The sequence below is a fragment of the Sabethes cyaneus genome, chromosome 2 (genome assembly GCF_943734655.1).
Source record: "Sabethes cyaneus chromosome 2, idSabCyanKW18_F2, whole genome shotgun sequence".
NCBI classification, from domain to species: Eukaryota; Metazoa; Arthropoda; class Insecta; order Diptera; family Culicidae; genus Sabethes; species Sabethes cyaneus.
Window position 1 is genome coordinate 141,574,746 of NC_071354.1, and position 13,334 is coordinate 141,588,079.

The following is a 13,334-nucleotide window of genomic DNA, read 5'->3' on the forward strand; positions in this document are numbered from 1 at the left end:
CTAGTTTTCCGAAAATATTTCAAAATTTATAATAGTCAGCGGACACCAGAGATATTCCGGGTTGCCTGGGGGTATGTCAAAAACTGATTTTTTAAATCTCCTGTATCTTTTTCTGTCATGGAAATTTATTAATTTACATATTTTATCCCAAAGCTAGATTTCGTTTCCAGTCGATTGGTCGAAGAAGAACGGAAAACGAATGCAATTGGCTTCACCTAAAATTATCCAATTTTGTGAAAGTTATGGCCGTTTGAATTTCATCAAAATTTTGCCTGTCCCGATCATTTTGTCTAACCCCTGTATATCTAATGGCCGAATCACGAACGGCCGAACCACGAATGGCCGAATCATACAAAGCTGAAACACGAATGGCCGAAAGTCATATTCGGCCGAAAATAATCACGGCCTTAAGCCTGCACAAATGTTGGGTATAAGCTGCCCTTGCTCGCTGCCGCTCGTTCGGACTTAAATAGAATAATCCCTATTGGTCAGTAAACCTAGGAAAATGTATGCACCTAAATAGTAGTGGTTTTTGCGGGCGGGGGCTGCCCCCCCGCAGTGGCCGGCGCTTCCGACGGCGGGTCACCGGCGCACACTCGCGGCCTGTGGCCGTCTCGCCCTGAATCATCTAGGAAACATTTACTACTGACACGATCAATAGGCCTCGCACCCTATAATAAACGTAAATCATTCGCGCTTAGGGGAAGAAACAACTATCAATCAGCTATACTCTATCTACCAAAATAAAAAATAGGACGCAGAGTATGTCTGGTTTTTCTGAAACTAAGGTACAGAATTTTACGAAAAACTTTTTTCCTTCTCCTATCAATGACGCAGATCATCACAGAGCTGCGAGTGGAACAAAAGGCAATAGAGGGGAAAATTTTAAATGTTTTTTATGGGGATGTTTCAAAGTCGCGGAGAGAAACATACGAAAAAATTTATTCAAAATTTGTAAGGTCTCACAAAATGAGTAATAAAAATTTCGACGACTTAGACATTCCGGAGAAATTCGGCCTTTCGTGATTCGGCCATCCGTGCTTCGGCCTTCTGTGTCTGTTGTTGGAATTCGGCCATTTGAATTTCGGCCATTCGTGATTCGGCCAATTGTGTTTCGGCCATTCGGGACCAGCCCGAAATTGTATTAAAAACGTAAAGTAAAGGCTTTGTGCAAAGATACAAATGAAGGTATTTTAACAGACTGGAAGATGAAGATTTCGAAGGTAACGAATTGACAAGTGAAACAAGCTGAAAATTAAAACTGAACTGGACTTTCAAATAGAGTAAAAAAATTTTGGTAGCCATCTTGGATGACCCCCCAACCGACTTTCATTTTGAGACCACCATTGGGGAAGCTGAGAAAAAATACCACAACATACATTCATAAAATTAGGTGAGCATTGGCATTAACTAGATAAAACAATTAGTTATCTGTAGCAAGGTTCACAGTTTTCATATAATTATTGTGATATTTCCAATATTTGTTATGAAATAAACTAAAAACGACACGATCTTGTAAACGGAAGGATTCAAATGAAGTGAGAAAAATTAGCTGCGCCGTTTTCATCATGATCGCCCCAACCGATTTTTATTTCAAGGTCACGATTGAAAAGCTCTACAAGAAACACCCATTAATTCAGGTGTGCATTTGCATTAACCCTCTAACGGGTAAGACCGTCTGTAGACGGCCTTCGCCTTTGGAGCTCCAGAGCCGCATACGAAATTTGTTTTTAATTGGCAACATGCAAAATGTGTTCAGAACAAATTTCTTGACATTTTGATACTAATATCATAACATTCTGACCATGCATTCAAAAGTTATCATCTTTCAAAAACAAAAATTCCGAAAAATTTCGAAAATAATTAATGCGCGAATATTCCCTTTTTTACTTTTGAAGGAAAAGGACATCTAGAACAAAATGATTGACCTAAAAAATGTTTCTATGAGTAAATTTCATGCATTATTTTAATTTTGTAATATATCTGAATTGAAAAAATATCTGGGCAGAGCGCTAGGCACGAAAAAAGAAAAAGAGAAATTGGACTTTTTCTTGCCTGGCGCTCCTCCAGATAATTATTTTTGCATGAAAATCAGAACTTAAGGTTTTTTTGTGGGTACTTTCATGATAAAATAGTCATTAGCTTGATCGCATCGTTTTTACGGTGTTGCCCGTTAGAGGGTTAACTAAATGAAATAATTAATTATTTGTAGCGAGGTTTACAATTCTCATGTAATGTTGAAATGGCATTATTTGATTAAAACAACTAACTTTCTAAAATTGAAAAATTTCGATGGCGCGTCGATTTTACCCACCTATCATACCAAATTACCAACATACTCGATAAAATTTAATGCGCATATGCTGCACAACTATAGAAACTGCTGAGAATTTGTTTAAAAAAATTGTAATTGGGCCATCCAGATACCACGTGGACAGAAAAATACCAATTTTCAACACCCCCGTCCCCCTCCGTGGACAAGCGCGGACATTCGCTCAACCCCCACCCCCTCCCCTGTTTGTCCACGAGGACATTTTTTTCTTACGTCAAATTTAACAAAACAGAAATGCATTGTTCTAAATTTTGTTTTCAACTTTATTTATGCAGTATTTATCAAAAAAGCTTACGTGAAAGGAAGCGCCAGTCTAAAGGCCGCGACACAATGCATATGGCTTTTTAGTCGTTGCGAAAATTTGAGTTTTTAATGGATTTTCCGTCAACTTTCCGCAGCCTATTAAAATGCGTATGCAAGGTGTTAGGACCTTAATTCTTATGATCTTGTATACTGCAAATTATTATCGACTGCAAGACTTTCGCTTGACGATTCTTCTCTGTCCAGAGTATCTTTGTCTAGAGTATCTTTGACCAGAACATCTCAGCTTGGCCGTCTACTTCAACGCAACACAAGACCTTTCCGACGCAATGTGATTCGTAAAATTTTCTGAAGGCGAATCCTTTTGAAAATAGTTTGCCCATGGAAGCCCTTATTTTGGCGAGCTGCATTTGATTTTGAGGCAAAATGCAATCATTTGGTGCAAGCGCCACCTAAGTGATAAATGAGTCACGTGACTGCTAAATATTCGTGGATTCTTCCGTTACCTTTATCATTTCCTAAAGAAGGCAAGAGTTGTAAAGAAATAATATATTTTGTTTATTATTGCATTACATCAAATGTCAGACTAGGCAATCAACAACTGTGTACTAACGCAGGCTTAATTTTTTCAACAAGATTTATGCCAGATACGTCATCTCGTAATGCTCGGTTCATGTGTTTACGTGAACATATGCCTCATCAGAATATAAAACTTTATTTGAACTTAAAACAATCACTGATCAATGGCTAATGCTAATATGGAATATGGAAAACAGTCTAAGTTAATTAGATACTGATGAAGGTCTCACGTCGTGACCGAAATACGTATTTATCAATAAAACACAGTAGTAGAAATAAAGGATATAAATAACTTTTTGTTTTTCTTCTTTTTTATTGTTTTTAATATGGATAATTAATTCTATATTGCTATTTCTAATTTCTATTGCATGAAAAAAAACTTGTCCACGTGGACATTTTCCTTACCCCCTTCCCCCCTTCCGTGGACAAGCGTGGACATTTTAATACACCCCACCCCCCTCTAAGCTGTCCACGTGGTATATGGATGGCCCCTTAATAGAGGTCAGTAGATCTAGGAAAAGAAATAAACCTAGATAGTAGTGATCGCTACGGAGAGCTGCCACCCGCAGTGGCCGGCGCTTCCGACGGCAGGTCGCCGGCAATACTCGCTGCCTGTGGCCGTCTCGCGCTGAATTATCTAATGTTACTATTGATAGTTTTGGTGGTCTTGTTATTGATTAATATTTTAAGGAAGAGAAATTTTGGACTCGAGTTTGAATAGTTTTTGAGTTACGCAAAAATTTCTGTTTTATTTGTATGAGAGTCCTTATCCTTCTACCACAGAGGTGAGGGGTCTCAAACCATCATTAAAAAAAATCCTGCCTCCAAAACCCCCACATGCCAAATTTGGTTCCATTTGCTTGATTAATTCTCGAGTTATGAGGAAATTTGTATTTCATTTGTATGGGAGCCCCCCCTCCTCCTGAAGCGGGGAGCGGTTTCAATTCACCATAGAAAACAATCTTGCCTCTAAAAATACTCACATGTCATAGTTTGTTCCATTTGCTTGATTAGTTCTGGAGTTATGAGTAAATTTGTATTTCATTTGTATGGGAGCCCCCATCCTAAAGTGGGGAGAGGTTCCTAAAAAGGGAGAGGGGTCCTAATTCATCATAGAAAAAAATCATTCCTCCAAAACCTCCCACATGCCAAATTTGGTTCCATTTGCTTGATTACTTCTCGAGTTATGAGGAAATTTGTATTTCATTTGTATAGGAGCCCCTCCTCCTAAAGTTGGGAGTGGTCTAAATTCACCATAGAAAAAATTCTTGTCTCTAAAAACACCCACATGTAAAATTTTGTTCCATTTGCTTGATTAGTTCTCGAGTTATGCAGAAATTTGTGTTTCATTTGTTGGGAGCCCCCCACTCTTAGTGGGGGGAGGGGTCTCTAACCATCATAAGAACCTTCCCTGGCACGAAAAACCCCTACATGCAAATTTTCACTCCGATTGGTTCAGTAGTTTTCGATTCTATAAGGAACATAGAGCAGACAGAAATCCATTTTTATAGGCATAGATTTGTATGGGAGCCCCCCCCCTCTTAGTCTGAGAAGGGGTCTTTTGCCATCGAGAGAACCTTCCCTGGCCCCAAAAACCCCTACATGAAAATTTTCATGCTGATTGGTTCAGTAGTTTTCGATTCTAAAAGGAACATAGGGACAGACAGACAGAAATCCATTTTTATAGGTATAGATACGTTAACCACTCAGTTTACGACTTTGTTCACGGTCAAGGATTTATAAAGAGAAACATTACAATGGAAATCCAATAAGTAAGCTTATCGGATATTTTATAATGGCCGCTGTAAACTAAATCGATCAGGACGATCCAACAGTAAAACATTAACCTTTCTTCGCACGATAATTGTCAGCATTGCTAATATTGTTCAGAGTTTTGCATAACAAAAAATGACAAGGAAGTGTTTTTGTTTTTGTAAATACTCACGCGTTGACAGTTTGGCATGAGATTTTCTGTAAGTGCGAGTAGCCAACGAAATCTGTTTTACTGCTGGCAACGCCAACATGTTTTCAACTTAACAAAGCTGGCTTCTTTGTCAAGCACCATGGTCTAAAGCTTTGTCGAACAAAGCGAAAGACTTCATTAAATTATGGTGGTGGCAGCGAAAAGCGTAATCAGTTTTATTGCTGCTTTCAGCAGAGCATAATAAGACTACCTGAGCTTATAACCTAATTCTTAAAGTGCATTTAAAAACCTTCCGATGAGTGAGTAACTTGGTAGGAAGGCAGTTAGCGCTCAGCAGAAAGTCCTGGTGGAGCTCATAGTTTTATTAGCGGTTTTATGAAATTGGTCATTAAAACCAACCACTATAGGAACGTAATAACGATTCTGACAGCCCCTCCAGTTGAAATTCGAACCAAAGACTGGGTTGTTAGACTAGTGTCGTACATCGAGGTCAATATTTCAATAGTGGGTGTTCTCAAATAGGTTCTTTTTACATAGGTCTACGATAGGCTGACCAGACGTCCCGGATTATGCGGGACTGTCCCGGATTTGGATGGCTTGTCCCGGATTACTAAGCGTCCCGGAAACTGTCCCGCATTGATTATTTTTTAATCGAAACAGTTACTAAGGATGAAACATAGAAAATTATGTTACTGGTGACTGTTCTGTTCATCTTCAGCTTTTGCTTCATTATCACCCAGTATTTCAATACTGCACGAACCCGGGGACAATTTGGTGCAATCAGCTCTTTTGAGATGAACTGAAGTCCATTGTCCATTGTAGCATGAAACTGCGGCAGGGTATCATGGGTCTTAATGAAGGGCATAATCCACTTAGTGAGGCACCTACGGCTTTGGGTATATCCGAATTCTTATCCGTCACAAAACAGTGGTTTTCACACGGATGCCAATGAAACAGATCCCTTGCGAAGTCATGATCTTTTATCACGAACCCATCCCTAAAACCAATCTAAAATCTGCTACAAACCCTACCGCGTTTGGTTGAAATCGGCCTTTCTGATTCTTATTCATCATCGAGTCAGACACCTGTATCGCGTTTCGTCCAACGTTGCGAAGCGAGCGAGAAGTCAACCATGCCTACACACACGTGAAAGAGTATGAAAGACATAGCATTCAACGCTTACGCCGCATACGCAGACATAAAAGAAACAGCCGCCGGTACTGTGTGCAGACATTCTGCTACCCACACACTCGCGCATGCACATACTCGCATCGTCTTTCTGCTAAGCTTACTCGCGAGTTAAATAACTCCTGAGGAATCAGCTGCCCGTGAGGCCTAGTGGCGCACTGAGATAAAAAAAAATTCATTACTCTTTCTTTTCTTCTTCATGTTCGCCCTCGATTCTACTGGTTTTGTCACCACCCGGCCGCGTAGCCCGCGAGACCGGATTCTGGCCTTTGTTTATTGTTTGAGGCTTATGTAGGGCTCCCCACTTGCTCGGTAACACTTGTAGCCATTCCGAGGCGGATTCGCCGTTCAGTACAGCGGTTAGTATTCAGTATTTTCGCCAAAACATGCTGATATCAGCCCTAATTTTTCGAATGACAAGCAAATAAGCCATTTAATACGTCCCGCATTCACCGCATTCAAATCTGGTCACTTTAGTCTACGAAAAATGCTCAATACGTGCGGATCAGAGTAAAAATATTGAAAATTGATATCAGGAAATCGCTGCTGTATTTGTACTCAAAATCTGACCACTTTTCGTATTTAGATTTCTTGAAATGACACGCTACTTTCCTGTAGGACATAGTCCTAAAGGAGCGTGAATTACTTATTTACGTCCAAATCAAGAAGAACTCTCTTTAATAACACACTTCAGTAGCGTCGAACGGTACGAACGGTAATTAGGTTTGTAATATACACAAAAGGAAATACTCGCCTAAGGTAGGAAAATGAGGGCTCAGTTTGTAGATTGTTCATTTATCGGTCCTGTTAGCTTTCAACTGCAAAACCTATGACAGAACCGCAGTCATAAATCTCAGCAAATATTCACTCGTGAGGACTATGACGGAATCAACATAAATCTGCATTGTTAGTAGCCTAGCTGCCTAGTCCCAGCAGACATTTAAAAACGCACATGCAGATTTCCTTCCTGCTAGGTATTGCAATGTCCAAACAAAGGCCACAACATCTATCAGCATATCATCTGATCCGAATGGATGATAGCAAAAAGTACTTGTTCATACTATGTGTATGTAAGCTACCTGATGCTAGCTAATTCATACATTGCTGTTGCTGGTAATGGTCGAACAACTAGCAAAACACACATAATATCTTCCTTGAGCCATCTGGAGCGGATATTGCCTTCATTCCCCTCCAGGGGTATTTCACTAGCAAACGGAATTTCCATTTCGGGCAAATTTCGACACACATCAGATGCAGTATAAATCTACTATCTATGCTAGCCTTGTTGTGCCTTGCGCTTCAAAGCTGTTTCTATATACATATTTAGTTCTGTACTGTAAGTTAGAGAACGGTAAAGGGCCCTCTTGGGGTCGTCCAAGCAAAAGCCACTTCCGTGTGTACTGAGTCGGTCAATATGTGTCCTTCCCAAATCGTAGATCTTTCCCAGCGTCATTGCATTGCATTCGAATCACTCTGCCCTCAAGAATAGTGGATTCGAGAACGAAGGGAAGCTAAATGTGTGTAATTGATGAAAATTAAAACACCAAACTTGCTGTACTGCTCCGACAAGGATAAACGTTGAAGATGTGCTGGTAAAATTAATCGCAGCCAGTGCAGTTTTACAGAATACTTTTTAGGGGTAAATAAGCATGATAGAAGTTTCTCGAAAGCAATCTTTTGACCTTTCCATCTTTGCATTTATTATTTCCGTTTCTTATTCGCTAATTGCATTTGGTAAAATAGTGTTGGAACATTCTTTTTTTTTCTTCTAATTGCAGAAGCCAATTATCCATTTGCTCGGAACCGACCATCGGCCAGCGCAATCTGTCGTGTCAGTCAAGCCTAGAGCCATGTGTTCCGGAAGAAGACAGCCCAGAGCAGGACGAGCCACAGTCGGGCGCTATTGCTGGTATTGCCAACGAATCACAACACTCGCATGAAATATGCAACCAATCGGTTCCAGTCAGCACGTCTAATATAAATTCATCGCCCCCCGTAGCCCGACCGGATTCGCTAATACTATCGGGTGCCCGGATGATAGCCAACAGCGAGTCCAGCGAGAAAACCAGCCGTTTCCTGCACCGAAGCAATTCGACGAAAAGTTTCCGTAAACCGAAACCGAAAATAAAAAGCAAAAAACTAAGCAACGAATTCGATCAGATATATGTGATTAGCTCGAGTAGTGGAGAGACTCAGGGGGTTGCGGTTCACGGGGGCGCCGGAAGTAATCGTTATCCTAATTTCTATCATACACGTGACGATGAGTGTTACGATTCGATTGAAGTGATTCATGAACGGCGCAGTAAAAACTTTAACAAGTTTAACAGTGTGTGCGATGAGTCGAGGGTAGCAGAAGAGCAGCCGAAACAGGAAGGGACAGGGGAACTGGTACAGGACAACAACTGCTGCCTCGTTGGTGAAAGCTTAGGTTCGAATAAATTCAGTGTAGTTGCTGATATTTCACCAGCCATGACAAATGTTAACGTCGCTGGTAGTGCGGAAAAGTTACTTCCTGAAGAAGCAATCGTCAAAACGATTGCCTTTGATTGCAGTGCAGATGGTGGGGACATAGAGGGAAAGGATGATGCAATCGAGTTAGTCGGGGCAGATGACGGTACAGAAAGACAGGATACGGATCACAATAACTCGATTCAACGGTACGATACCGTCATCTACAAGGCAGCTTCAAGTAGTGTCGAAAGCGGAGATGTAGTGATTGAAGCTGGATGCAATTCTAAAAGTGCCGATGCTTTTGAGCGAATTGATCCGGTTGAAAATGTACAGGCTAATAGTAAGGATTAGTGAAGATTTGCGGCAGGACCGCAAATAAGACCGATCGAAATGCATGCAGGGTACTAAATGCGAACTAACATATATTCAACCTGTAAGTATGTGAGAGCTGTGTGAGCATTAAAATCACGTGGAGTTTGTTTAATTTGTAACCAAGAATACTTCCGAGACACATTATTTTAAGTTCAATCTTTTTTGAATACTTGATTTTTATGTTATGTTTATGTTTATGTTTATTTTATATTATGTTTATGTTCCAATTGAAAAGTTCATATTTTTGCTATGACAGATTTTTTTAGTTGAAGACGCCTATAGAAATTTTAACTGCAGACTTACCTTCTAACTAAAAAGTAATGACGGATAGAGTAATTCTCGCTGAAACGGGGCCACTACTGACACGAGATCTTCAAATATTGGAATTTTTGCGCTTAATTGGTTGAAAATGGTTAAAAAATAAGAATTACATTTTTATTACCTCGAAATAGTGGACCCCTCGTTCGCCAAGGGGCCTAACAGTTCCAAATAAAGTTGAATTTTCAGCAAACCTTGAGATCTATACCATGAGAAATTTCATAAATTTGCCATAAAACAACTAACAAATGGCCCGGTTCTGTAAAGAATGGAGCGAACATTTTTTTAGCGGCAATCTTGGGTTTGGTCGCTAAATTGGATTTTAACAAAAAACCACCGTTTTCACCATGATCTCCACAACCGATTTTCATTTTAAGCCACCATTGGAAAGCTGAGAAAAAATACTACAAGAAACATTCATAAAATTAGGTGCGCAATGGCATTAACTGAATAAAACAACCAGTTATTCGTAGCAAGGTTCACAATTTTCATCACATTTTCACAGTGGACCCCCGTTCGTTTGAACGATTCCTCATGCAAAATAAGGGGGTTACTTTTTAATTTGAACAACTGGTAACCCGAAATATGCTGAAACCGCTGTGAACTGGCCGCCCTGCTCTTTGTTATTGTTTTGGTGGTTTGTTTTAGTCGGCAGTTGCAAGTGCGAATATTGCATTTTCTGATCGAATTTCTATCTTAATCGTTAGCAAAACGAAATGTGAAACCGATTAAACACGCTAGGTCAGTACAAACAAATCGCATTGTCTGCATAAACAAATGATGTTATATTGAGAATGATATTTGAACCATTTTTAATTTGCACGTCGTGCAAACCAGCGGGGTTCAGATTAAGAAGTGTTCAGATTAAAAATGGTCAAACGAACGGGGGTCCACGGTAATCATTGTGATATTTCCAATATTTGCTATGAAACAAACCATAAACGACATGGTTATGTAAAGAGGCGAGATAGGGTTTATAAACGAAGTGAAAAAAAATCGACGACCATCTTGGATTTGGCCGCCATGTTGGATTTTATCAAAAAATCGGCATTTTGGGGATCATGGCCATCAATATCAAGGTTTACAACTCTCATATAATGGAATATCTTGCTGCAGAAAATTTATTGTTTTATTTAGTTAATGCCATTGCACACCTAACTTGGTAAATGTTTCTTATAACATTTGTTCTCAGCTTTCTGATGGTGGTCTTGAAATTAAAATCGGTTGGGGGGATCATGGCGATAACGGCGACATTTTTGATAAAATCCAACAAGGCGGCCAAATCCAAGATGGCCGCCAATTTTTTTTCACTTCGTTTATAAGCCCTATCTCTCCTCTTTACAAAACCGTGCCGTTTGTAGTTTGTTTCATAGAAAATTTTGGAAATATCACAATAATTATATGAAAATTGTGAGCCTTGCTACAAATAACTGGTAATTTTATTCAGATAATACCATTGCAACTTAATTTTATGAATGTTTCCTGTAGAATTTTTTTCAGCTTTTCAATGGTAGTCCTAAAATGGAAATCGGATGGGAGGCTCATGGTGAAAATGGCGATAAAATCCAACAAGGCGGCCAAATTTAAGATGGCTGCCAAAAAATTTTTGTTCAATTTAGAAGCCCTGTTCTTCTTCTTTACAGAACCGGGCCATTTGTTAGTTGTTATTTGTAGTCATGGCAAATTTATGAAATATCACATGATATAGATCTCAAGGTTTGCTGAAAATGCAACTATTTTTGAAAATGTTAGGTCCCTTGGGGAACGAGCGGTCCTCTATTTCGCGGTATCAAAAGTATAAGTCTTATTTTTTAACCATTTTCAACCAATTAAGCGCAAAAGTTCCAATATTTGAAAACCTCGTGTCAGTAGGAGTAGGAAGTAGGAACCAGTTGACCACGATCCTGAGTAGAAAAAAGCGCCAAAAGGAGGACAGAGATCGTGAAGAATTAGTGCAACTATTCCAAGCTAATGACACGCGCAAGTTTTATGAGAAGGTGAACCAAACCCGGAAGGGCTACACACCGAAACCTGACATGTGTAGGGACGAGGGAGGGAATCTAATTACAAACGAGCGCGAGGGGGTCGACAGGTGGAAGCAGTTCTTCGATGAACACCTCAATGGCGAAGTCGCAGAAGGAGGCGGAACGGAAATTAACCTAGGAGCGTCCATGGAAGATAGTGATGTCCTAGCACCTGATCTCCAAGAAGTCAAACGAGAAATCAGGCTGCTGAAGACCAATAAAGCCGCTGGGAAGGACCGCTTACCGACAGAACTTTATAAACATGGCGGAGAAACGCTAGCAAAGGCTCTACACTGGGTTATTTTGAGGATTTGGGAGGAGGAATAGCTACCGGAGGAATGGATGGAAGGAGTGGTTTGTCCCATCTACAAAAAGGGTGATCGGCTAGACTGCTGCAACTATCGTGGTATTACGCTGGTAAACGCCGCCTACAAGGTACTCTCCCAGATCCTGTTACGCCGGCTGTCACCGATAGCACAAGGTTTCGTAGGGAATTATCAGGCGGGTTTCATGGGGGCTCGCGCAACTACGGACCAAATTTTTACTATCCGACAGATCTTGCAGAAATGTCGGGAGTACAACGTGCCCACGCATCACATCTTTATTGATTTCAAAGCAGCATACGATACAGTCGATCGAGACAAGCTATGGCAGATAATGCACGAATACGGTTTTCCGGACAAACTGACGCGGCTGATCAGAGCTACATTGGATCGAGTGATGTGTTTCGTACGCATCTCTGGGACACTCTCGAGTCCCTTCGAGACGCGACAAGGGTTGAGACAAGGTGACGGTCTATCCTGCATGCTGTTCAACATCGCTCTTGAAGGGGTGATCCGACGAGCGGGCATCGAAACGAGAGGCACGATTTTTACCAAGAGTAACCAACTTCTAGGCTTTGCAGATGACTTCGATATCATTGCCAGGAACTTTGCGACGGCGGAGGCAATCTACGCCAGACTGAAAGCGGAGTCTAGGAGAATTGGGCTAATAATAAATGCGTCGAAGACCAAATACATGAAAGGAAGAGGCTTAAAGGAAACAAATGCGCGCCTCCCACGGACGGTAACCGTTGACGGCGACGAACTAGAAGTGGTAGAGGAGTTCGTGTATTTGGGATCGCTGGTGACCGCGGACAATAACACTAGTAAGGAGATCCAGCGGCGCATCCAAGCGGGAAATCGGGCCTACTTTGCCCTTCGTAAAACGCTACGATCAGGAAGCATACGCCGCCGCACGAAGCTAACAATGTACAAAACCATTATTAGACCGGTAGTTCTTTATGGACTTGAAGCCGTGACACTGCTTACGGAAGACATACGCGCCCTTGCCGTGTTTGAGCGGAAAGTACTGCGGACGATATTTGGCGGAGTACAAACTGAAAGCGGAGAGTGGCGGAGGCGTATGAATCACGAGCTACAGGCACTGCTTGGGGAAACTCCCATCGTACATCTAGCGAAAGTTAGCAGGCTACGGTGGGCCGGACACGTCGTAAGGATGCCGGACGACAGTGCGACGAAAACAGTCCTCTTCAACAACCCCACCAGGGACCAGGCACCAGGAACAAGGGGGCCCAACATGCACGATGGCTCGACCAGGTCGAAAGCGATTTGCGACTTCTGAGACAACTAGGAAATTGGCGACGAGTGGCCCAAGACCGAGTTGAATGGAGACGAGTGCTTGAAACAGCACGAGCCACCCCGGCTCTATGCTGCTGAAGAAGAAGAAGAAGTGTCAGTAGTAGCCCGTTTCAGCGAGAATTACTCATAAGCTTATCGAACTAGTTTTTTATAAGACTTAGGAAACTTGGCCAAAACATAATAAATTATAAACTTCTATGACGATTTTTGAATTACGCGGTTTTTACACGGTTTTCTTTTACGCG

General features: G+C 41.2%; 1 protein-coding gene across 1 annotated transcript in view; it reads left to right on the forward strand.

Annotated features, from left to right (window-relative positions):
- Positions 1–9,086, forward strand: part of LOC128736094 (uncharacterized) — a 61,798-nt gene extending 52,712 nt beyond the window's left edge. The window contains exon 7 of the mRNA XM_053830575.1: positions 8,063–9,086. Coding sequence (XP_053686550.1) covers positions 8,063–9,086 — 1,024 coding nt within the window. The remainder of the gene's footprint in view (positions 1–8,062) is intronic.
- Positions 9,087–13,334: the final 4,248 nt, after the last annotated feature.